Source organism: Trichomycterus rosablanca, chromosome 7, assembly GCF_030014385.1.
Source record: "Trichomycterus rosablanca isolate fTriRos1 chromosome 7, fTriRos1.hap1, whole genome shotgun sequence".
In the NCBI taxonomy this organism is placed as follows: Eukaryota; Metazoa; Chordata; class Actinopteri; order Siluriformes; family Trichomycteridae; genus Trichomycterus; species Trichomycterus rosablanca.
Window position 1 is genome coordinate 23,641,833 of NC_085994.1, and position 27,175 is coordinate 23,669,007.

The 27,175-nt window shown below is 42.3% G+C and overlaps 1 protein-coding gene across 1 annotated transcript; it reads left to right on the top strand.

Moving 5' to 3' along the window:
• On the top strand, positions 1 to 26,760 carry LOC134318021 (proline-rich transmembrane protein 3). The gene is made up of 4 exons (XM_062998761.1): positions 1 to 743; positions 3,422 to 3,715; positions 24,602 to 25,189; positions 25,424 to 26,760. Exons 1-4 carry the CDS (start codon positions 41 to 43, stop codon positions 26,539 to 26,541), a joined length of 2,703 nt encoding a protein of 900 aa, XP_062854831.1. The 5' UTR covers positions 1 to 40; the 3' UTR covers positions 26,542 to 26,760.
• The last annotated feature ends 415 nt before the right edge of the window (positions 26,761 to 27,175 follow it).

Sequence of the window (27,175 nt, forward strand, 5' to 3'; positions counted from 1 at the left end):
TGGTTTATACTAACGTGTGTGTTGTTCTGCAGGAGAAGACATGAAGGACGGCAGCTGCTTGATGATCAGGCGAGCCTCGAGGAGGCAGAACGCTGTCATGGTGTCTCTGCTAACGCTCCCCCTTCTTCTAGCCCTTGTCCAGCCAATCACAAGCCAACAGCAAGTCAACAACAGAACCCTGGCTCCAGAATGGATGAATCGGACACAGATGACCCCGGGCGCTTCTCATCCTACAGTCTGGACTGAGGTGCCTTTCAACATGACTGATCAAAGAATGGTTACAAGAGCTCAGGCAGAAACAGGGGCGAAGAAAAATGCCTCTGCTGGAGTCTTGGATCCAGAGGCTGTTAATAATATTGTGAGGGAAACATCAACCAACCCTTCAAAAACGGACTCCAGGGTCAAACTTACTACATCTCAGTTGTTGTTGTCTAGCGTTACTGCTAAAGGTGGAATCACCCAACCTAAATGGTCCACTGTAACATCTGTTACCACTGTACCCACCTTAAAAATGGGAGGCCATTCTGAAAAGGAAACAACGACCAAAACGAGTAATGAATCCAAAGGAGAGGATTTCTTAAAAGTGTGGGTATCATCAACCGTCTCTCAGACAGCTCATAACATTCTGACCACTGTGTCCGACACTCACACAAAGCCAACCGCTGACCCAGCATTCCAGCTTAAACCCTCCACTGCACCAGCCAGCAGGACGTCAGCTATCACTGGAGCAAATCTGGCAGTAGGTGAGTGAATTGAGCGTTCATGCATTAGCATTTTCTCCCTTCTTGATTTAGCGTAGCCAATTAGTCTTCCGTTGCTGGGGACCCAGATCACATCCGAGGAGGGTAGACCCCCTTTGACGACCCCTTCTTATTCACCCATGCGGCGGTGGATTCGCATGTGAGGCCAGTCTCGCGCATGGAGAGTCACGCACTGATCTCCGCGTTCTTCCACTTATGTACAGGCACCTCAGACTACTTCAAGGTCCTTACACAGTGACAAAGACCCCACCCACTTTTTAGTCTGGTTTCCCACCCAGCAGACTAGTGACCAGCTTTGCCTGCTAGGGGGCATCTAGCCACTGGACGCAGAGCTGAATATCAGAATAGTGGAACATCCCGCTTCGCCACCTGGATATACACCAATCAGCCATAACATTAAAACCACCTCCTTGTTTCTACACTTACTGTCCATTTTATCAGCTCCACTTACCATATAGAAGCACTTTGTAGTTCTACAATTACTGACTGTAGTCCATCTGTTTCTCTGCATACCTTGTTAGCCCCCTTTCATGCTGTTCTTCAATGATCAGGACCCCCACAGGACCACTACAGAGCAGGTATTATTTAGGTGGTGGATCATTCTCAGCACTGCAGTGACACTGACATGGTGGTGGTGTGTTAGTGTATACTAAACATCAATAGAAAAATACAATAAACCTGCACTTTATCTTTAGTTTTTTTATTGTTTCCTTATGCTTCTTAATCATGGAGATTCTTGATTTTACAATACTGTATTCCTTAGCGAGTTCAGTAAAGGCGCATTCACATGAGAAGTGTCAAAATAGCTTTCATGCTGGCCAGTGTTAATTTCGTTGTCGAATGATTTTCGTCATAGTTTTCGTCAACGAACCTTTTTTTCATGACAAAAACGAGACGATAACAATAAAAACTACGTAAAAGGATAAAAACTATGACGAAATTAATTAACACTTTCGTCAACGAATAAAAACGAGATGAAAATGTTTGGCAGGGACGACATCCAATCAGAACTGATTTAGTTTTGTGGAAGGTAGGGACAAGTTAGAAAGAGATCCAATCATAACTACTTTAGCGTATGTGGAGAGGTGGGACAAGCCGGGTAGCCATCCAATCAGTACTAATCTCATTGCAGTACCGCGGTAAGACCACACTCACACAAATTTGATCTAAACCCGGGAAGACCAGACTAGCCTGTGAACTGTCTTTACTCATGGAACTAGGTTAACTCCACAATGTCAACAGGGAGAAAGAGGAGAGTCGATATATGGACACATTTGATGTCGTGAAAAACAAGACGATGTGTAAACCATGTGGGGCGACGATCTCGGGTAAAAACACAACAAATCTGAAACAACATCTGGCACCGCTGGTAGTATAATGGCAACATAATGGCACTGCAGCTTTTATGGTACCCAGTTTTATAAAGAATGTAATATGCAATTTGTTATAAACAATGCATATACTTTTCAGGCAGAGCAGACTTACTGGTCATTAATATTTTGTTATTGTTATGCTCAATAAGCAAGGTCATGTAAATAAAGATGTTGTTTGAAATAAGTTGTTTTTGTGTGTATTGCACATTCAAACATTAATAATATTCCATAACTGATTAAAAATGTTTCATTTTGTGTAAGTGTATATAATGACTTAAATAATTCAAGGGAACTGATGACAAAGCATTTACATTTTACACCCTTTATATTTTAGTCGACTGAATCGACTGTAGATTTAGTCGACTATATTCTTATAATAATTAGTCGACTAAAACTAGACTAAAACTAAAACAATTAAGATGACTAAATTACGACTAAAACTAAATGACATTTTAGTCAAAAGACTATGACTAAAACTAAATCGAAATTTGCTGTCAAAATTAACACTGGTGCTGCTGTCCCGTTATTTTCTTATGGAGTGTGGCAGTGCACAAAGCTTAACGTGCCTTATTGTACTATAACAATGAGCGAGGAATTTAATTAGTGGAGAGAACTTATGAGCAGTGATAATTAAGAGAGGTTTAGTGTTCCTATGTCATCTATTTAATACATTGTCACATTACCCTTTTTTTTTAACAATAAGTTTTACACTAAAAAAAAAAGAAGCTTATTCTTACAATATCAGCATCCTGAGCTACAACACACATATATATGTGGAGCTTTCAGAGTGAATTTGACAGTTATTCAACACAAATGCAGATTTGTTTTATATTTGCACTTTGATTACGTTTTACTGCACCGTGCAAGCCGAGCTCTGAGCAAAGCGACAGTTGCACACGTTGAGTTTAAGGGAAATGTCGGGTTTAAGGGTACAAATTTCTCGACTAAGGGCGTTTTAAAGATTTCTAGTTTAGGGGACGTCGAGTTACAAGGTACCACTCTATATAAAATAAATAATGTGGTTTGAGGGGTTTGCTGGGGCCTGCACAGAACCCTGATCCCAACTTTACTAAGCACCTTTGGGATGAATTGGAATGTTGATAGCAGATTTCCCAAAGGAGTGAAGGCTGTGATAGCCAGTGGTGGAAGTGGGCAACTCCACCATATTAATACCTGTAGTTTTAGAATACTATGCCCAAGGTTAGGTGTCCACATACTTTTGGACACATGTTTGTGTGGAATGTGACGTTTTCATGATTTCTTTTTTGTTCTTTTTTTATTTGTCAGTTCAGAGCAGCAGTACCATTTTAACAGGACTCCCGCTGGGTCAGAGTCCACGTTCTCCATCGTCCTCACCATCGCCTAATGAAGGCCCGTATTTCCACACAAGCGAGACTAGTATACATCTGAGGACCACAAGCTCACCACATCCAGCAAAGTCTACAACACCCAGTGAACAATCAGATGACACCGGGTCACAAACAACGTCAACCAGCAGCACCAGTCAGCTACCAGAGGGGAGCAAAACCTCAAAAAGCTTAACCAGTGTTAGAACTGCACCAGCACAGCAGAACCCAGCAGGTAGGTTTCCTTCAGAAAGAGTGCTTATGTATTGTTGTATGTATTGTTTAAGCTGTTCGAACTCTGGTTCAAATCTTAGCTCTGCTCCCGGTTGACTAAACACCAGAGATGTTCACAAGTCACAAAATACGAGTCTGAGTCAAGTCACAAGTCTTTAGACCAGAGTCCGAGTCAAGTCACGAGTCTTTAGGCTAGAGTCAGAGTCAATTCACAAGTCTTTAGGCTAGTGTCCAAGTTGAGTCACGAGTCTTTAGGCTAGAGTCTGAGTCAAGTCACAAGTCTTTAGGCTAGAGTCCAAGTCAAGTCACAAGTCTTTAGGCTAGAGTCCAAGTCAAGTCACAAGTCTTTAGAATAGCGTTCGAGTCAAGTCACAAGTCTTTTAGGCTAGAGTCTGACTCAAGTCACGAGTCTTTGGAGTAGCGTTCGAGTCAAGTCACAAGCTTTTTAGGCTAGAGTCCGAGTCAAGTCACAAGTCTTTAGACTAGAGTCAGAGTCAAGTCACAAGTCTTTAGGCTAGAGTCCGAGTCAAGTCACAAGTCTTTAGGCTAGAGTCCGAGTCAAGTCACAAGTCTTTAGACTAGAGTCTGAGTCAAGTCACAAGTCTTTAGAGTAGAGTTCGAGTCAAGTCACAAGTCTTTAGGCTAGAGTCCAAGTCAGGTCACAAGTCTTTAGGCTAGAGTCCGAGTCAAGTCACAAGTCTTTAGGCTAGAGTCCGAGTCAAGTCACAAGTCTTTAGGCTAGAGTCCGAGTCAAGTCACAAGTCTTTAGGCTAGAGTCTGAGTCAAGTCACAAGTCTTTAGAGTAGAGTTTGAGTCAAGTCACAAGTCTTTAGGCTAGAGTACATGTGAAGTCACAAGTCTTTAGGCTAGAGTACATGTGAAGTCACAAGTCTTTAGGCTAGAGTCCGAGTCAAGTCACAAGTCTTTAGGCTAGAGTCCGAGTCAAGTCACAAGTCTTTAGGCTAGAGTCTGAGTCAAGTCACGAGTTTTTAGGCTAGAGTCCGAGTCAAGTCACAAGTCTTTAGAGTAGAGTTTGAGTCAAGTCACAAGTCTTTAGGCTAGAGTACATGTGAAGTCACAAGTCTTTAGGCTAGAGTCCGAGTCAAGTCACAAGTCTTTAGGCTAGAGTCCGAGTCAAGTCACAAGTTTTTAAGTTAGAGTCTGAGTCGAGTCACAAGTCTTTAGGCTAGAGTCCAAGTCAAGTCACAAGTCTTTAGATATATACACAAAACATATATTGGAAATGTACAGTAGAAATAAACAAATAATCTGTACGTTCAGATAAAAAACAACAACAGATTAGCGACTGTATTTTGCTGTTTTACTTCGTGCCTTTACTTTCCTAGTCATTGTGCAAATGAATGTAATTTCCATAACAAGAAGGTACCAGTTAAAAGCTTAAACTGATACTTTTTGTTTTCATTGCAAAACAAAAGCACAATAAATCAGGCACAGCAGCCCAAAGCCAAAACACAGCAAAAAAAATCCATAATACTGCTAACCTAAATGTGCTTATAATTAAAAACCTCCAAACTTTTTGTAAAGTAAAGTAAAACACGAACTCGTTAGAAAGCCGATCAAGCATTTCATTGACAATCATCTGAGTGACGCAGCAAACTAAATACATGCAAATAACAGCATTTCTTACTAAAAATTACAATCAGAAGGTCTGATTGGTTCAGAAAGCAGTTCTTCCAACCATTAGCGCATTAGCAATTCTGTGGGAGCTTTTCATTCACACCATCTGTTCCAGTGAAGTGCACTACGTAGGGTATTCCAACACTATGTGAGAATCTAATCCAAAAGAGGGAGTAGGGAGCGACGCTTCATCACTAGGAGCAGAAAATGACACGATCAGAAGGATGTTGGATCATATATATATATATATATATATATATATGATCCAACATCATGGAATATATATATAATTGTCACATATAACTAATGTTAACACATGCTGCCGACTTTCGTTGTCTTCAAGTCATTTTTTCAAGTCAGAATAATTTGAAACGAGTCCGAGTCGAGTCTGAAGTCGCTGTGTGTGCGACTTACGTGCGACTCCCCATCTCTGGTTGGAATTAGTGAGGGTGGGAGGAGTAGTAATTGGTCGCATCTGAGAGAGCTTATAGTACAGATTTTGCGCCCTCTGATTTCCACTCTTTAGGACGCTCAAAGAAGCTTTAAGGGGAGGAAGATTTTCATTCGATGATGATGTGAAAGGAGCGGTGCATCAGTGGCTTTGCTGGTGGCATTAAAAAGTTGGTACAACGCTGTTATAACTTGAACAATTGAACAACTAAAACACCATTAAAACAAAGAACGCTATACAACACACTGAAATAACACTAAATTTAAATAACACTGTACAAAATGTATAGAAACTACTAAAACAGGCAAAGAGATCAGACGTCTAGATGCATATCAGACGCGAGCCGGAGGTAAACAAATGAAGTTTGGAAAGCACTCATAACTCACTCTATGTTGTGCAAGAGCTCCATGGGATTTGTAGTTCTAGATGGAATCCGAGTCGCACACACAGCGACTTCAGACTCGACTCGGACTAGTTTCAAACGACTCGGACTCGCAAAAAATGACTCGTGCACAACAAGAGTCCCTAGCATCAACATGTGTTAACATTAGTTACCTGTGACAATTAATTATATATTATATTCTGATCATGTCATTTTCTGCTCACTAATAACGCTCCAGCCATTTTAACCCGCAACGCACGCAATAGGTAAATGTTCCAGCCAGCTTCTGGCGTAGCGATGAAGTGTCGCTCCCTACCTTTGGAATCTCACTTAAAATGGTGGAATACCCTACGTAGTGCACTTCACTGGAACAGCTGGTGAGAATGAATTGCCGCTAATGGTTGGAAAAACCGCTTTCTGAACCAATCAGACCTTCTGATATTAATTTTTAGTAAGAAATGCTGTTATTTGCATTTATTCAGTTTGCGTCACACAGATGATGATTGTCAATAAAACGCTTGATTGACTTTCTAACGAGTTCGTGTTTTACTTCACAACCGGGAAAAGTTTGGAGGTTTTTAATTATAAGCACATTTACAAAATAACGGATTATATTCCTAATGGGACATGCGGTTATAAATTTAACAGCATCTGGAAAAACAGAAGTTAAGGTAAGCAGTGGTTATGATTTTTGCTGTGTTTGGGATTTTAGTCGCTGCGCCTGATTTATTGTGCGCTTTTGTTTTGCAGTGAAGACAAAGCGTATCAGTTTAAGCTTTTAACTGGTACCTAGGAAAGTAAAGGCACTAAGTAAAACGGAAAAATACAGTCGCTAGTCTGTAGTTGTTTATTTGAACTTACATATTATTTGTTTATTTCTACGCTACATTTCCAATATGTTTTGTGTATATTATATTGACTCGTGACTTGACTCGAACTCCAGCCTAAAGACTTGTGACTTGACTCGGACTCTAGCCTAAAGACTCGTGACTTGACTCTGACTCTAGCCTAAAGACTCGTGACTTGACTCGGACTCTAGCCTAAAGACTCGTGACTTGACTCGGACTCCAGCCTAAAGACTCGTACCTTGACTCGGACTCCAGCCTAAAGACTTGTGCCTTGAATCGAACCCTAGCCTAAAGACTCGTGACTTGACTCGGACTCTAGCCTAAAGATTCGTGACTTGACTCAGACTCCAGCCTAAAGACTCGTGCCTTGACTCTGACTCTAGCCTAAAGACTTGTGACTAGGGCTGTCGCGCTAACCGCAATTTTGAAATATCGCGGTATAGACCAGCCAACCGCAGGGCATGCTGGACAACCGCAACACCGCGATATTCACGTTTTTTCTTTCTTTCTTCTCCTTTTTTTTATTGTTGCAGGTCCATCTTGTTTTATACGCTTACATTCGTGCGTAATAAATGTTAAATAAATTCATAATGAAAATGAGCTAGGAGCGACATTTTCCCGCAACCTGTTCTCATGCGTTGCTGCTGAGTGTCAGGCTTTGTGTTTTAAAATGTAAACAATCGCAACAGGAATTATAGGCAAGTTTATTAATGATTAAATTGAGTTCACACTCAATAAATACTTGTAATTTAGACTATATTTAAACAGCCTTGGCGAACTAAAACACTTAATGACGGTTAATATGGCATTGCAGCCTGCAGATTCTCTCTTGCTGGCTTGCTGGAATGATTTAAATGCATTTTTTCGTTGAATAAAAATGTATTGAAACGAATAATAACTTGAAACGTAGTATATATTGTTATGTTAATTATACCTACTAAATAGATGGTTAATAGTGGCGCGATAACCAGGCTAGACTTTCTCTGATCTCTAAAGTCGCATGCAGGTTCAGTACATCTACAGTGTATTAATGCAACGAGCACCATCAGAGAGAGTTTTAGTACCGAGGGGAACATCGCTACCCCACTCAGATCCTCTCTAAAACACATCAGGTGAACATGTTGGTTCGTCTAGCGCGCATGATAACGCAGGTTTAAACTCTTACAGACTTTATTCTTTATTCAATTTTTTTACCATATTTTGATTAGATGTGCATTTAAAATATTTTTTTTGTTTCACAGTGTATATCTAACCTAGGCTAGAAGCTAATTTAAACCTTTTTTTAATAGAGAAAAGACGCGCATCCCTGCTCTGTTCTGTATTTAACAATAGCCTAAACACGCATTTCATTGGTCTTAAAGCCGTCTCATCTTTGTCATTATAAAGCAATAATATACCGAATCATAGCCTAACAATAAAGCTTGTTTATATAGCTCTAAAATCCAGATCAATTAAGTAATTTTCAAAAACAACAAAAAAATGGCGATATAACCGCATACCGCGATATTGAGACAGGCTGAATACCGCAAGGGGAAATTCTGTCACCGCGACAGCCCTACTTGTGACTTGACTCGGACTCTAACCTAAAGACTCGTGACTTGACTCGGACTCTAGCTTAAAGACTCGTGACTCGACTCAGACTCTAGCCTACAGAATCGTGACTCGACTCGGACTCTAGCCTAAAGACTCGTGACTTGATTCGGACTCGTATTCTGTGACTTGTGAACATTTCTGGTGTGAAACAGTGGCCACATTGATAAAGCTCAAGTGGAATTATTTATGCAGCTGGTCTCTCACCACAACACTTTGTACTAACCTCAAAGTATGAGGGCCCAGACAGAAACAGAACCAGGAGACAGGAGATCAATAAAGACAGATGTGTTTTTTTTTTTTTTTTGGAAGGGGGGTGGTGTTGAGGGGGGAGAGGGAGGGGGGGTGAAATCAGATAGAAGAAAACAAGCTAAAAAAGGATGGAGTGAGCAAGGCCAGAAAGCTCCTCAAGGTTCACTCATATATACTATTACAAAAAAAAAAGGATGGTAATACAGTACAAATGGGCTCGGGGGCTGGCGGGGTCGTTGGTGTTTGAAGGGGAGTGAGCCGGGGGAGTTTGGAGAGTGATGAGAACCAGATGGATGGAGCGGTGGATGCAGGGGAGGGAGGAGACAAGTGTAACAAAGTGGTGCAGGAGCTGAAACAGTCTAATGAATACCAGCGGAACAGCTGACGTCAAGAGTGTCGGAGCTTTTAGACGGGACTGTAAATCCTCTCACAGCTCTAATACACCCACGTACAGCTTTAAACTGATAATCTGAGGCACGTACATCATTGTGGTTCAAGTACAGGTGCAAGAAAAAGTTTGCACACCCTTTATATTTATTATTTACATATAAAATTTAGTCTAACTTTATTCTCAGTTTAATTTGTAATAATTGGAAGCACAGAAAAACAACCAGTGGAGAAACGTACCTGTTAAAGGTGAGGGAGTATGGCACCCAGGTGGCACAGCGGGATATTTCTCCCCATTTTTCCCTCCGATTTAGCACATCCAATTTGTCTTCCGCTGCTGACTCCAGATTTGCATCCAAGGAGAGCACGCCGCTGCCCACGCCTTCTTTACACGTGTACAGCCCTCCTCTTCTCGTCCGTGCTTCCTTCACGGGCGTCTCTTCTGCCAATCGGGGTCCTTACACAGCGTATGAAGACTCACCCATCCACTTATAGTCCGGTCCCCACCCTTCAGATACGGTGGCCAATTAGTATCTGCTACAGGCACTGCCAATTAGAGCAGTTGTAGCCTAGTGATTAAGGTACTGGACTAGTAATGGAAATGTTGCTGGTTCAAGCCCCACCACTGCCAGGTTGCCACTGTTGGGCCCTTGAGCAAGGCCCCTAACCCTCAATTGCTTAGACAGTATACTGCCACAGTACTGTAAGTCGCTTTGGATAAAAAGCTAAATGTAAATGTACATGCAATTATGCCCGGCAGATGGCGCCCAGCCGACCCGTGGTAACACCGAGCCTCGAACCCGGGAGTTCAGAAACGCGGGAATATCCCGCTGCGCCAATATCCCACCTGGGCGCCCAGCACTGGTATTCCTAAACTCTCAGAACAGTTTGAATCTCAGCTGTGCAACCGGTCAGCTGGATGCCCCTTTAGCAGGCACAGTTGGCAGTGCCTGCAGCAGACAAAACTGTCCACTAAGGGTGTGTTTGAAAACCTAGTGAGCTGCCTTGCTGTCTCTAGGCAGCTGCCCAAGTAGAGAGGATTCTAATAAGTCATTGACTTATAAGGCAGGTTATTCGAATGCGCTACATAGACAGCGATTCCATCAGTTTTTGTTACTAAGCTAACACAGTTAGCATCATGCCATTCAAACCAATGGCATAAGGTGGCACAATGTGCTAGCATGTCAACTAACACCTCGGTGTACTTGTGCAAGTTTATACAAATTAAAAATTATTAATAATTTATTTACGCTTGAAAATAACGCTCTTTTTTCTGCATTGTCCGCCATGTTTTTTATTTTTCTGTGAGAAAAGTTGTGCCGCACTGAATGCTGGGATTGCCTTCACCGCTAAGGCAGCATCGGATGCTCACTCGTTCTTGAGTCAAAATACTGTTGAAATTTTAAGATACCTTAGTAGTGAGCATATTAAGGCATCTAAGTTTGCGAACAGCCTCCTTCTCGGGAGTGCGTAGGATGACGTAAAATGCTGTCTGTAGAGAGCTCACTAGGTTTTCGAACACACCCTAAGTCTGCTAGGAAAAAAACTGACTAAAATGGGGATGAGGTCTTTGACGCTGTCTTCGGATACGGGTAAGTAGCCCAAGGAGGTTGTACAGAAGTGGAGGAAAGTGGAGATCAGTGTGCAACTCTCCATGCGCAAGACTGGCCTCACACGGAATTCCATGGGTGAATAAGAGAAGGTCAGTGGACTATGCACGCGTTGGAAAGAGCATGTGTCAGGCGAATATACCGTCCTTGGATGTGATTGGGGTCCCCAACAGCAGAAAACTAATAGGCTATGCTAAATTGTAAAAAAATTGGATAAAATACATAAATACCATAGTAAAAACGTAAGGGAGTTTAGTTTGACAGTTTAACATAATTTCATGCTATTTTTTTGTTTTGTCCATACACCCACTAGGCATAATATTATGACCACTGACAGGTGAAGTGAATAACACTGAGGATAAAATGTTCACTTGCTGCCTAATATATCCCACCCACTAACAGGTGCCGTGATGAAGAGATAATCAAAGTTGATGTGTTAGAAGCAGGAAAAATGGACAAGCGTAAGGATTTGAGTGAGTTTGACAAGGGCCAAATTGTGATGGCTAGACGACTGGGTCAGAGCATCTCCAAAACTGCAGCTCTTGTGGGGTGTTCTCAATCTGCAGTGGTCAGTATTTATCAAAAGTGGTCCAAGGAAGGAACAGTGGTGAACCGCCGACAGGGTCATGGGCGGCCAAGGCTCATTGATGCACGTGGGGAGCGAAGGCTGACGAGCTACTGTAGCTCAAATTATTGAAGAGCACGAACACGAAATTGCAGAACACACGGTGCATCCCAGTTGCAGGGCTGTTTTGGCAGCAAAAGGGGTACCAACACAATACTAGGAAGGTGGTCATAATGTTATGCCTGATCAGTGTATATTAAAGAGAAATTCCTTGTATTTGTAAACATACCAGGGCAATTAAGCTGATTTTGATTTTGAGTGTGAGAGGGTTGGATGAACCAAATCACTGGTTTTATAGGCTTTACAGCCAACCTGGCACATTCTTAGAAATTATCTAAATATACAGATCTAGATCTACACAGATGTATCCCATTACTGCAGATGTGCACAAAGTAGCAGCAGCTACCATGATATATGGCCATCCCATCCAAAGTGTAATGTTAAAATGCATTTATTTATATTATTATAATAAGCCTATTTGGGCTCAGTTTCACAATCATGTCCTTCTGCTTTCCCAAATTTGGCTGGCAGACTTGGCATGGAGGTGCAGATGATTGACATGTCGGTTTCTCTTAACTGACAGTCACCTGTGACTCATTAAGTGGTAATTCGCTCCAGGTGAAAGTGTTTCTATTTATCACAGTTTGATCCTCACAGATTTGGCAGCTTCTTGGTTGGCAACCTGCTTTCTTTAGAACTTTGATGCCAGGTTTGATGCAGTTCATTTTGTGCTGGTGTATCTCTTTCTGGGAACTCAGCCAGTGTCTTGCCACTTTTTGGACGTCACTTTTCTTTCTTTTTTATTTTCTGGCTTTTGAATTCCTTTCTTTTCTCTTTCTCCAAGAACTGTGTAGTTGCAGGCTGTCATATTGTGACAACCACTCAGTTCTACACTATCCCTTTTCTATCCATGTTCTCCATTGCAGGCTGCCGATGCTTTTGTGTCTTTCATTTTTTTGGCCAATGCTTTTATTTACTCACAGTATTTTCTTGGTTGAGCATCCAGCAAATTGGATTCATTTTCAATTCTTGCAGACACTGGGCTTTATCTGGTGCTTTAGTGTCAAGGCAGGATCTGCCCCATTACAATTATGATGGTAAATAGCTAATAATTTACTTAAAACAGTAAAATTAATAATATATTCACTCAAATAGAAACTCAAGGCCTGCGGGCCAAGCGAGAGCTTCAAAGATGTTTGATTGTCTTAAAATACACTGTTCAATCGTACATAAACTGCATCGCCCACAACGCATGCCGATTTTGTGACCCACAAAGTGACCGCATCCCACCACTAGATGGCAGTGTTTCCACATCAGCGTTTAACTGAGGCGGTTTTCCAACAAGTGATGTTGAGAAATATTTACAAATAATCCCAAAATGTAGCAGAAGAATTAAGAAGAATTAAGAATTAAAACCATGTCTGTGGTAAAGGAGTACAATATAAATGTAGATATACATTATAAATATACAGTGTACATTTGGCATTTTTACACCAAACATTTCGCCTCCAAGAAAAACAACAAATTGTCCAAAACTTAAAAGGCAGACTGCAATCACAGCAGGATACGCCATAATGCAGATGTGGCCCTCGGTGAAAATGAGTTTGACACCCTGGTGTATAACAATCCAGGTTTAGCAGACATTCAAATAAAAATAAAAAACATGCTGCCCAAATTAATAACAATGTACTATTTAATCATTTTTATTAGTTATTTTTATGCTATTTTTCTATTTTATTTGTATTGTGGAGAGACACCAACTGCTGGAAACTAATTCATTGTAATTCTAATACAGTGTTCTTAGGTGACTGTAAAAGCCAGTTAACTGAGATTTGGGTTTGGGTAATTGTAGCTCTTTATTTTTGTCACCCAGTAGTGAAGATTTTAGAAAAGACCTTACATTTATAATAACTTAAAATAAGCTAGGTCCTTCATGTAAAACGTCCCATCACAACAAGGTGCATTCAAAAAACCTTTGGTTAGTACTGTAGTATTGTGACAGTAATACACCACACAGATGGTTAACTAGCTATACAAAGGGTTATTTAAAAATTTTTTTTTAAATATATTTTCTTTATGCATTTTCTCCCCCTTTCCTCCCTTTTTTAGCGCGTCCAATTGCCTGATTGCGTTATGCTTCCTCTCCACCAATGCCGATCCCTGCTCTGATTGAGGAGAACGAAGCTAACCCATGCCCCCTCCGACACGTGGGCAGCATGCCGTATGCATTTTGTCACCTACACTTTGACGAGTGCAGTGCAACTCAGCGTTCTGATGGAGAGACACACCCTGAGAGCACTCTTTTCTCATCTCTGTGCAGGCGCCATCAGTCAGCCAGCAGAGGTCGTAATTGCACCAGTCATGAGAGAGCGACCCCATCTAGCTTAGTCCCACCCATATCTGAACAACAGGCCAATCGTTGTTCATGTGGCCGCTCAGGCAGAGCTGAGATTCCATACGATGAATTCGAGATCCCAGCTCTGGTTCCAGCGTGTGTTTTTTTTACCGCTGCACCACTTGAGCGGCCAATACGAAGGGTTATTTGACATGAGCATAGGATGCACGTTTTTCAGACGTTTTTAAAATCAACAGTTAAAAACTGTCTAAACAAGGACCAGTTTGGTTCCTTTTATCTGTTAATCTGGCCGTTAAACACTTCTCTGGCTGCAGACTACATGTGAGATAAGGGCGACAGCAAAACAGCTTGAAGAAAAATACAACAGTTGTCTTTAGCTTGTAGAATTGCACATGGCACAGCGACAGTGACTAATTTGAAATAATTTTGAATATGACTTACATATTATTGTTGGATTATTTAACCACAGATTTGGTCAACTTGGTGTGCTGTGAATTACAAAAGTATGAACATAAACTTGGTTTCCCCCAATTTCCTCCCTAATCTAGTCGTATCCAATTACCCTGGTTGCGTTACGCTTCTCTCTACCGATACAACCCTCCACTGCTGACTGAGAAGCTTTGCAACTAACACACGCCCCCTCCAACACGTGTGCAGTACCGTGTGCAGCCTCTTTTCACCTGCATGAGGAGAGTTCATATGCAGATCAGCCTTGTGCATCGAGAGCCACACCCTGATCAGCATTATTCCCCAACTTTGTGCAGGCTTCATCAATCAGCCAGCAGAGGTCGTAACTGCACCAGTTATGAGGAACCCTGCCTGGTCCGGCTCATCCCATCCCTGAACAACAGCCAATCGTTGTTCATGTGGCCGCCCAGACCAGCTGGATGGCAGAGATTTGATACAATGTATTCGAAATCCCAGCTCTGGTGTGCTAGCGTATTTTACCGCTGCACCACCTGAGCGGCCCTCATTTATTTTTTTATTCATTGACACTTTATTTCGGCCAGGGTTGCAGTGGGTGCAATTCACTGGGCGAAAGGTAAGAAATACCATGGACAGGTCGCCAGTTCATCACAGGGCAAAGACACACACACACACACACACACACACACACATGCATGCAAACTCCACACAGAAAGGACCCAGATTGGTTCACCTGGAAATCGAACCCAGAACCTTCTTGCTGTGAGGTGACAGTGCTACCCACTGAGTTAGAAGAAAACCTGGTTGTTGTCAAAAGCTTCTGGGTCAACAAGTTATGGGGAGATGAGTCAGAATACAATAAAATAAAAATGAAAAATAAAAGTCTTTGCTTTATTTGATATGACAAAATGCACTGTGTACAAACCCCAAAATCCTATTCCATCTTTGAAGCATGGCGGAGGAAGCGTCATGATTTAAACATGCCCTAATGCTAATTAAAACTGCAGTCATCTTAGCCAGTAATTGTACTGCATAAAACATTACGTCTACTAAAGGTGACCAAACGTACAAATTAAAAAGGAACTTAAAATATAAATGTACACCGATCAGCCATAACATTAAAACCACCTCCTTGTTTCTACACTCACTGTCCATTTTATCAGCTCCACTTACCATATAGAAGCACTTTGTAGTTCTACAATTACTGACTGTAGTCCATCTGTTTCTCTGCATGCATTGTTAGCCCCCTTTCATGCTGTTCTTCAATGGTCAGGACCCCCACAGGACCACTACAGAGTAGGTATTATTTGGGTGGTGGATCATTCTCAGCACTGCAGTGACACTGACATGGTGGTGGTGTGTTAGTGTGTGTTGTGCTGGTATGAGTGGATCAGACACAGCAGCGCTGCTGGAGTTTTTAAATACCTCACTGTCCCTGCTGGACTGAGAATACATCGGCCAACAGCACTTTGTGGGCAGCGTCCTGTGACCACTGATGAAGGTCTAGAAGATGACCAACTCAAACAGCAGCAATAGATAAGCGATCGTCTCTGACTTTACATCTACAAGGTGGACCAACTAGGCAAGAGTGTCTAATAGAGTGGACAGTGAGTGGACATGGTATTTAAAAACTCCAGCAGCGCTGTAGTGCTGAGAATGATCCACCACCTAAATAATACCTGCTCTGTGGTGGTCCTGTGGGGGCCCTGACCATTGAAGAACAGCGTGAAAGCAGGTTAAAAAAGTATGTAGAGAAACAGATGGACTACAGTCAGTAATTGTAGAACTTCAGTGTTTCTATATGGTAAGTGGAGCTGATAAAATGGACAGTGAGTGTAGAAACAAGGAGATGGTTTGATTTTTATAAATAACAAATGCAGAAATCTGAGTAGAGTGAAAGTTATTACAAACGTCTGTTGCTTGCCACTATTTATAACATAGCGAGAGAGCAAAAAAAACAAGCCTCCAGCTGTGAAATGTGACTAGCACATCTGGGAGTCATGCAGTTTTGGGAGCAGACATTAGTCAAAGCAGGTTTAACGTGTTACTGGAAGTACATGTGTGTCTGTTTTTCCATCTGCGTATTTGAAGGTTCGGTGTTGGCACATATGCTAGCAATAGTTGTAGATATGAGTGAGTGTGTAAAGCACATTAAGTTTCTCGGGGAACGGAGTGTTTCCATTCTGCTTCACCAAATCACTTTTTCGTCATCCATCATCTATTACTTTTCTCTCGTGTGTGTGTGTGTGTGTGTGTGTGTGTAGCCCCCTGTGAGAATGCATTTCTTAGGAAAATAATTTCAAATCCGGTCTGTTTCATAACCCCATAAAAAGCTACAATGTTTATCGCTGATCTATAAAAATGGGTTCCATACAAAAACAGAGGAAGCTATAGAACGTTTAATACATGGCTTTTTAAATGATGAGTAAGGAACAGGTTTATGCATAACCTAACTTTGTGTTTTGGTAAAAGCTGTGTGACCCTAACAATATTAAATAACATTAAAATTTGAATTAATCTAATTCTAATGAATAATTCTAATCTAATAGCCAGACTTCATATGGAAATGCATTGCCAGACAGCCGTCCAGCCTATATTTTGTTGATGGAGCGTTGCATGCACTGGTTCCTCTGACCTGCCCCACAGCAGACATATAGGCTACTGGTGTGTCCTGAACATTATACAGTATAATCACCATGGGTGTGTTCGAAAACCTAGTGAGCTCTCTACATAGACAGCATTTTACATCATCCTACACGCTCCCGAGAAGAAGGCTGTTCGAGAATGCTGCCTAGTAAGGTACCTTAACATTGAACAGTATTTTGACTGAATAACGAGGAAGCATCCGATGCTGGCAATCCCAGCATTCAGTGCGGCACAACTTTTCTAACAAAAAAAATAACAAATATGGCGGATGGATGCGGAGCAGTGAACAGAGTTATTTTCAAACGTAAATAAATTACCATTGATTTTTAATTTGTATAAGCATGTACAAGTGTATTTATTTGCAAATTCGGGCTTGTTGGCGACAATTAAAAAATTTTCGGTACACAGAGGGAGATAGTTGACATGCTAGCGCATTGTGCCACCTCATCCAATTGGTTTGAATGGCATGAGGCTAACTGTGTTAGCTTAGTAAGTGAAAAATGATGGAATTGCTGTAATTGCGGTCTAAATAGCGTGTTCAAATAACCTGACTTATAAGAGGATGACTTATTAGAATCCTCTCTACTTAGGCAGCTGCCTATTCGCTTGTTAAGTGTGACGTCACGCGTCATTTCCGGGGCCAAACGAACCTAATCGCAAACGCAAACAACTATGGCTAAACCTGTGAACCTTTTTATATATATATTGTAAGATCCATATTGCACTAATTGCAATGATCTATGTTTATTGTCATACATATTTTCTCTTTGGTTAAAGAATACTTATTTGAGGTGACTTGGTATTTCAGCTATTGATGATTTTTCCTGGTAATCAGTGTATGCTATTATTCATTAGTCCTCTTCGGTGGAGCCTGCGGGGGGCAGAATTGTACTGACTCTATATACCGACAATATTTATCAAATATACGGAAAGAAAGAGGACGTGGAGCAACAGATTTATGATCGTAGTTTTGTCTGTTATACGCCAATTGCGAACATAGTGAGCTTTTATAAGAAACTTGGATTAACGGACGAGTCAATGTAAGAAGAAAGTTAAAATAAATTCTGTTTGTGGAAAACTTAAGGAACTCGTGTTGCTGTCGTTGGAAATTGGATTTACAAACATTACCCGAGTCATAAATGTCTAGTCCTTCTCAATAGCTGTCTGGACGAGAAAAGGTCTTATTATATACATATATTATATATATATATATTAGAAACATACATTAAGATACAAATAAGACAAGATGTGCAGTACACTAGTGCACTTCAGGTAATCAGAATATCATGAAAAGTTCATGTCATTATTTCATTTCATGTCACCTCATCAAGAGGTAAGCGGTCATATTTTTAATTCATTACATGAAAACTGACATTTCTAACTCTTTGGTTTTACTTTTAATCAGTATAGCTTATAGCTTATATAGTAAAAATCCAGAATCTCACATTATTATATGAAATAAAAAAAAAAAGCTTGAAACACGTGTAATGAATATACAATGACAGTTTACCTTTTTACATTGAATTATGAACAAAAATATTACTTCATGATATCTAATCGCAAGGAAAGCGGTAAAAAGACAGTTGGGTAGTTTTTTTTCGACTCGGACCTGTTGAAGCAGTACAGCACACAGCACTGTGGCATATTGAAAATACGAGAGACTCAGCCAATTTGGACCCGGATGTGACGTTTCATAAGGTCGACACGTCACCACTTAACAAGCGGATGTAGGCAGTAGACAGCAAGGCAGCTCACTAGGTTTTCGAACAGAACCCATATGTTTTGGTTTTGATCTCAGTTCAAGTTTTTTAATAAAACAGTGTTAAACTGTCACTTGGAATACAAATGTGAAGGAGGAATAACCACTCTTAAAAATAGTAACTCTGTCAAAACAAGTGACATGTGACTTTACTAGTCTGTTACTTCGAAGATACCTTATACAGCACAGCACTACTTCCTCCTAGGGTCCCTGCCAATGTGAAATCATACCTGACTGGCGTCTACTATTGAACCAAAAGAGCGACCCTAAGCCAACACGCTCAGTTCAATTTTGTAATAAACTGTGTAACACAGTCACTTGAACAGTCAAAACAAGCAAGGACTTGCCATGATGTCACCAGTTCATGACCCTCTCTGTTAAAGTGATTTAATGCCACCTTGATGATTCCTTATATGTCATTAGTACCTTCCCCCTCAAGGGTCCCAGATCTGGCCAACAAATGTGAAGACATTTAAATTAAGACTTCCAGCTGTCAGAACAAGCGAACAATTGACATGACATCACCAGTCCATGACCCTCTCTCTTAAGACTCTCTATAATAAAAACAACTGATGTCACGTTGTTAATTCCTCTTGTATTATCAGTACCTCCCCCCTTAGGGAACCCAGACAATAAAGACACATTTTTTTCCTGGCCAATAGAAACTTCCCTAAGCTCTTTGCTTAGGTAAAGTCTATTGCTGCACTGTGTAAGCATGTGTAAGATGAAGTATGCTGTTTAAATCCTTAAGGCTTTCATACACACCCTAGTTCAGGTTAATTCAGACCTCCTGTGGAAGAGCAGTATATTATCTAACCACTGACATTTTAACATTCCTGCCGAAACTTGCCAGGGAGAAAGTGTATGGCAGAATTTAGGGTGGATAGCACAGGGTTTAGTGAATACTAACTACGGCAATACACAGTGATTGTGGAATTCCCAGCTAGAAGCTATATACTGTATGTGGACGCCTGATTATGAGCTATGTGCAACCTTAGGTCAACTACACAGACGTCCCGTCTATAGACATAGATCAGGACAGGAAGAACTCTGTGAACCTTGTGTGGGGAAAGCACTCAGACAAGGGACAAGGTCAGAGTTTGAGATGCCTTCGTTCGTTCTGAGTACTACAAGAAGGAAGTTTTAGCTTAGCGGTTAAAGTACTGGACTGATAATCAAAAAGTCACTGGTTTAAGCCCCGTCACTGCCAGACTGTCACTGTTGGGCCCCTGAGCAAAGCCCCTAACTCTTAATTCTTTAGACAATATACTGTCTGCTAAATGCCGCTCTAATTCATCCCAAAGGTGTTCTATCAGGTTGAGGTCAGGACTCTGTGCAGGCCAGTCAAGTTTTTCCACACCAAACTCACTCATCCATGTCTTTATGGACCTTGCTTTGTGCACTGGTGCGCAGTCATGTTGGAACAGGAAGGGGCCATCCCCAGGACCACTACAGAGTAGGTATTATTTGGGTGGTGGATCATTCTCAGCACTGCAGTGACACTGACATGGTGGTGCTGTGTTAGTGTGTGTTGTGCTGGTATGAGTGGATCAGACACAGCAGTGCTGATGGAGTTTTTAAACACCTCACTGTCACTGCTGGACTGAGAATAGTCCACCAATCAAAAATATCTAGCCAACAGCGCCCCATGGGCAGCGTCCTATGACCACTGATGAAGGTCTGGAAGATGACCAACTCAAACAGCAGCAATAGATGAGCGATCGTCTCTGACTTTACATCTACAAGGTGGATCAACTAGGTAGATGTGGACAGTGAGTGGACACAGTATTTAAAAACTCCAGCAGCACTGCTGTCTGATCCACTCAGAACAGCACAACACACACTAACACACCACCACCATGTCATTGTCACTGCAGTGCTGAGAATGATCCACCACCTAAATAATACCTGCTCTGTGGTGGTCCTGGGAGAGTCCTGACCATTAAATAACAGCATGAAAGGGGGCTAACAAAGCATGCAGAGTAACAGATGGACTACAGTCAGTAATTGTAGAACTACAAAGTGCTTCTATATGGTAAGTGGAGCTGATGAAATAGACAGTGAGTGTAGAAACAAGGAGGTGGTTTTAATGTTTTGGCTGATCAGTGTATATAGGTAAGGCCAAATAAAAAACGTTATTTGTTCTTCCATTATTTATTACCTCATGTTTTGAGTTAAAGTCGAGTTTCGAGAAAGTTCTGAGTTTTTATATAGAATTTTCCATTTTACCTGTCAGAGAGATAGACTTCTGCAGTGCACATTTAGAGCGCGTGCCATTTCTGTATAAAAGAAAAACACGTGGCCTCACGCGCGCCCCCTTCAGTAAGGCAGAAGTACTGCCTGCTTTAACTCGTGCGTTTTCAGTGCAGTTTTATGTCAGATCGGCAAAACTACATGCTAAATGTGTTATACATATACGTGGAATACATTACCTAGATTATGGAAAGTTAAGACATACAATAAAGGTGTCTAGAAACATTAAATAGATGACATAGAGAAAGATAACAAGTATACACCAATAGCGCATGCTCAGTCTAGTTTGTGTGGGATTGCGCAATACGACGGAGGCGCATCTGATCACTGCGTGTTTGACTATAAACGTTATTTAAATGGATGGGATCATACAGAAATAGGACAAATATTATTTTATTATTACTATTTTTACCACACGTCACTGGCACTGATACCATACAAATTTTCCTGCTCCTGTTTTCTCTTGATGATAAACAATCTGACCAACCACTGTGTTTCCATCCACCTATTAAGCCAAAATTCCTAACAAGGTTCCAGATTGTATCTAGTTTTACAGCATCTAGGTTTTTTCCTTTACACTAATGTGCTGATGAGTGATAAACAAGGAATTTAGCTAGAAAGTCTGGTCCCTGAGGCAGATCAGATCAGATCATTTCTTTTTTGGTTAATATGTTTTTTATTTTAACATTGCAAAACGATTTTGGCAGCATCAAGGCACACAATGTGTGGGTATCTGTGTGTGTATAATTTATCTTCTTAAAGTTTAATTTAGGTACTATGATTTTCTCTCACCTTGCAAATCGTCCATAAATGTTTGTCTGTTTTAAGCAGGGGCGGCTCGTTCCTTAGGGCGATCGGGCGACGCACCACCAAAGGGCGAAAGGGAAGAAATTTTTCTATCACAGCTGTGACTGTTCTGGGCAGTCTGTCTTGCCTCGGAATATCGTAGTCCAATTAGCGTCGAGTTGTGTTCCATACAGTACCGCCCCTTATTGCTCTCATAGACTCTTATGTTAAGGCTCTTTTTTTCGAACTGCAGGCGCTGCAATACAATCTGAATGGGTTCTGGGAGGGCACGCGCTTACGTGCTTGCATCACACGTAACCTGGTGTTGCAATCTCGTCACCATGACCTCAGTTTGGAGCAACTCCATCGTGTACTCAGGATAAATTAGCAGCTTAAGAATTAGGGCCACCCAGACCAAATTTAAACATCACGTATCTACAAAGGGGGGAAAATCATATAAGTTACAAGTAAATTAAAAGTAAGTAATGTAATTTTTAAATTGTGATTGCACTTATTGTATCTCCCCAATTGTTTAATTGCACTTCTTTATTCACTGCACATCAGCCCCGATGCCAATCTTTATTCTGGATCTGCTGCACCTAAAATAAAATGCTATCTGATGAAGACTGAATTAAATTGTTAGTGTGAAGGCTTTACTTAATATTATGATTAATGGTAAAGCTGCTCTCTCTCCATGTTCAAAGTTATTTGTGAGGGCAAACTGACAGATGACTTAAGATGTTAATTATTTAAGCTTTAATTTACCCATTGAACGGGTCACCTTGGCCATCATCGCAACAATTGCCCCCCCTGAGAGATTTGGCAGGAGCCGCCACTGGTTTTAAGGTGTGCATGTGTGTGTGCGCTAGGTGGAATGATCCAAGTGTGTAATGTGTATTGTTTGTTTGTTTTATTAGCATTTTAACGTCATGTTTTACACTTTGGTTACATTCATGACAGGAATGGTAGTTACTCATTACACAAGATTCATCAGTTCACAAGGTTATATCCAACACAGTCATGGACAATTTAGTGTCTCCAATTCACCTCACTTGCATGTCTTTGGACTGTGGGAGGAAACCAAAGCAAGTAAACCCACGCAGACACGGGGAGAACATGCAAACTCCACACAGAACTCCACTCCAGACCGCCCCACCTGGGGATCGAACCCAGGACCTTCTTGCTGTGAGGCGACAGTGCTACCCACTTAGCCACCGTGCCGCCCTAATGTGTATTGACATCAGTATATAAATATGTATAGACTGTGTGTTCACTGCAATCTGGACCATCCTAGTAAGTGGAAAATATGAAAAAGGTGATATTCATTTTAAGCATTTATTAACTGATTACTACCCCCTGGTGGCAGGAGCAAGCATTGCATATTCCCAAATCTAGATATTTTATTTTTCAGTCATCTAATGCATAAAACCCTGCCACATACCTTGCTACATATATTTATGTACATATAGTTATGAGCTTTTAGTTTACTTATACACCCTTTGTCCTGGTAATTCCTAACAGCAGTGGTGTTCAACCTTTTTTTTCCCTTAGACCCCCTGGTGTTAAAAAAAAATTCTCTCACCCTCTTAACACGGGTTATGACATTATTCTTACACTTTCAGTGAAGCTCATGCTCATGGGAAATTCGATGGAGCCATAACATTGCAATGTTGTTTTTAACTGATGTAGTGGGTTTACTTCTGGTGAACTGGTGGTGGGAGCTTCCTCATCTGTGTGTACTTCAGCAGGATCTGCATCTACAACCACCTCCTTGTTTCTACACTCACTGTCCATATTATCAGCTCCACAAAGAAGCACTTTGTAGTTCTACAATTACTGACTGTAGTCAATCTGTTTCTCTACATACCTTTTTAACCTGCTTTCATACTGTTCTTCAATGGTCAGGACCCCCACAGGACCACCACAGAGCAGGTATTATTTAGGTGGTGGATCATTCTCAGCACTGCAGTGACACTGACATGGTGGTGGTGATTGGATCAGACACAGCAGCGCTGCTGGAGTTTTTAAATACCGTGTCCACTCACTGTCCACTCTAATAGACACTCCTACCTAGTTGGTCCACCTTGTAGATGTAAAGTCAGAGACGATCGCTCATCTATTGCTGCTGTTTGAGTTGGTCATCATCTAGACCTTCATCAGTGGTCACAGGACGCTGCCCATGGGGCGCTGTTGGCTGGATATTTTTGGTTGGTGGACTATTCTCAGTCCAGCAGGGACAGTGAGGTGTTTAAAAACTCCAGCAGCACTGCTGTGTCTGATCCACTCATACCAGCACCATGTCAGTGTCACTGCAGGGCTGAGAATGATCCACCACCCAAATAACACCTACTCTGTAGTGGTTCTGTGGGGGTCCTGACCATTAAAGAACAGGGTAAAAGCAGGCTAACAAAGCATGCAGAGAAACAGATGGACTACAGTCAGTAATTATAAAACTACAAAGTGCTTCTATATGGTAAGTGGAGCTGATAAAATGGACAGTGAGTGTAGAAACAAGAAGGTGGTTATAATGTTATGCCTGATTTGTGTATATAGTACTATTGGCTGTGTCTGAGGGGGGATGGTCAAGGCCTTGTGATAAACTGGCATACTGTCCAGGGTGTGTGCCTAGTCATTCCAGGGAAACTGGACCCACCATGGCTACGTCCAGAATAAAACATGAGAATAATGCAAATCGAATAATCAGTGTTATCCTTGCATCATTTTACAATAGTCCAAAGAGCAACTTGTGATGTCACTGAATGTTTGGCTTTCTGTGTCTTCAAGTGCCCCAATAAATTCTGAATAGAGGTCATATGTCCTTTGATACTGAGGTCCTTTGGTATGTCATAACATCCTGTTCTTTTTTCTGTTTCCACAGATACAACTACTCAAAGCACAACCGTCTCGGTCGGACGTGGACGTCTGGGACAAAAGGAGTCATCATTCTCCTTTGGGCATGTTCCTTCAGCTAAACCTCGGCCAACTAAGGATCCATGTGCCACTGACGTGACTGCCTGTGCTTCCCCTAAAGACCTAAACGTACCCGCTGCCACTTCAAATCGGACCATGTTGGTGTGGGCTGACCTCAGCCGTAAGCTGTCGTTCGCCTGGGAACTGCATGTTTTTGGCTCTGCAGCCCTCTTCCTACTCCTATCTGCTGGCTCTGCGCTGGGCTTAGCCCTGGCTCCCAGCATGAACTGCCCTCACCGTGGAGCGCTAGCACTTGCCAACGGCCTGTTGTTTCTTGCAGGCGTAGTTCGAGCAACCTTCTTCTTGGTGGATCCCTACGGTTCTCATGCAATCATGCCCTTGCATGTCATGACAGCCCTGTACACCTTGCCGTTGCCTCTGTTCATATGGGTTCAGGCGGCAATGGTGGTGTTGGTGCTGAAGGGGGCTGAGGTGGTTTTGTTGCGCCCTTCCTTTCAGCGCGTACCTCTTCTGGCTTTGTTAGCGGTCCTCCAATGTACTCTGTTACTAGCGGTAGACTTACTGTCACCCGCACTTTCACCTGCTGTACCTGTAGTCCTGCAAAGCCTCAGCTTGACCTCAGGGTTGATTCTGTGCTTGGGATACGTTTGCCTGGTGCTTCCACGGCTTTCTGACCACCAGGCAGGACATGCCAGAGACAAGGGGGTCAGTACACCAAAGTTGAGAGTGTTAGTACGTGTGCTAGCAGTGTGTGCACTTCTTGGAGCAGTGTGCTGCCTGCTGCACGCTTACACTTGCCTTTGGCTGTACGGCTTGCTCGGGAACTGGCGCCACTTCCGTTGGGCCTGGTGGCTCGTTCAGTTTTGGGCAAGACTTCTTGAGCTTGCATGGGCCTTCTGTCTGCTGCTACTGGCCTCCTGGGTCTTCTGGAGACCTCGAGGGAGCCAAACAAGTAGAGCTCCTGGACATGGAGTGGGTCCTGCAGGTGACCAGAGCTCATCTTGTCCATCTTCCAGTTCTTCCCAAACACACACATGCTGGGCTAAGATTGTCCAGAGCTTAAAGTCACGGCCGTACAGAAAGTCCGACAGCAACGGGATCGGAGGGGCCAGTGGAGGCGGTGTGGCAGGGGAGCTTCCTAATAACTGGGCAGGGCAGGAACGCCCAGGAGCAGACATAAGCAAGAGTCTCATACGAAACCGGGACCAACCCAAAGAAAGCAACCATGGGCGCAACCAGAGGAGCATCGATGCATCATCTGGGTCTTTGCCAAGGTTACAGGCGCTCGGTCGGCAACGGCAGTACTCTCAGAGCGGCAGTTTGGACCGGGATAAACAATCAGCCATCTCACTCTACGAATTCGACCTGCGTCCTCCTTCCCCAATCGACCTGAGTCGCAGCATCGATGAAGCGCTGCACCGGGAGCATCTCCTCAGAGGCGGCAGCCTGTTCCGCCCCCTGGGATCCCCTTCACCACCCCCGTCTCCAGGGAACTGGATGCGCAGGAGCAGCGACCCCCAAATCATGCTTTCGGAGAGCAGCGACGAGCACACCCTGCTCAGCGAGTCCTCCGCCGGCCTGGACCGTCCCATCCCGAGCGCCGTGCCAAGCCGGCAGGTGACCGCTCCCCCTACACCTACGCATCAGGGTCCACGCTGGATCTCTGAAGCTGCCGTACCTAATTCAATCTCCTGCCCTGTGTCTCTGCATCCATCCCCATCCAGTTTGGGCAGAGCCCTGACCCCCAGCACGGACGACACCAGGCCGTTCCTGACCCCTGACGTAGATAGGGTGGGGTCACAGCAAGGCAACGGAGATAGGGGTTACCTGACAGTCAGACGGCATGACGACTCGGCCAGTGTCTCCAGTGACATAATTGATCTTTGAACTGGTTTTGTCAAAGAACAGTGACCATGGTAACAAGCACCTTACACTGGGATGTAAAAAGGAAGGTCAGATTTATAAAACAGACTTTATTTGATCTGTTTTAGTGTTCGGACACATTTCGGAGGTGTTGGTTTACACATATGCTCTGCTCACCTGTACATATTCATTCCAGAACTGGAGATACAGGTTGGTGAGCAATGTGAAAGACCAAACTGTGTTCAGTAAATAAATGCTGCATTGTTAATTAGGAGGTTTTTTTCAATGATAAACATTTTCAGAAAATAATAGCCAGTCATGGATGCGTATTATTTTATTATTCAAACATCCTAGACTGGTAGACTGAGAGTATGATGAGAGTATGTTTGAGGAGGCTGAGTTTTTTATGAGTGATTTGCAAATGTTATCAAGTTTTTGGACTTTTTGTGACTGACTGAAACTTTATGTAGAGGAGGTATGTTTTATGTAGTGACTAGAAGTGGTGTCTATTGGGAAAAACACTGTCCTCATATGGTACAGTATAGTACAACCCTAAATCAGATATTTCAACTTCATTTCATTTATTAATAAACATCCATTCCTGAATTTCAGACCTGCAACACATTCCAAAAAAAGTTGGCACAGTGAAGCATTTCCC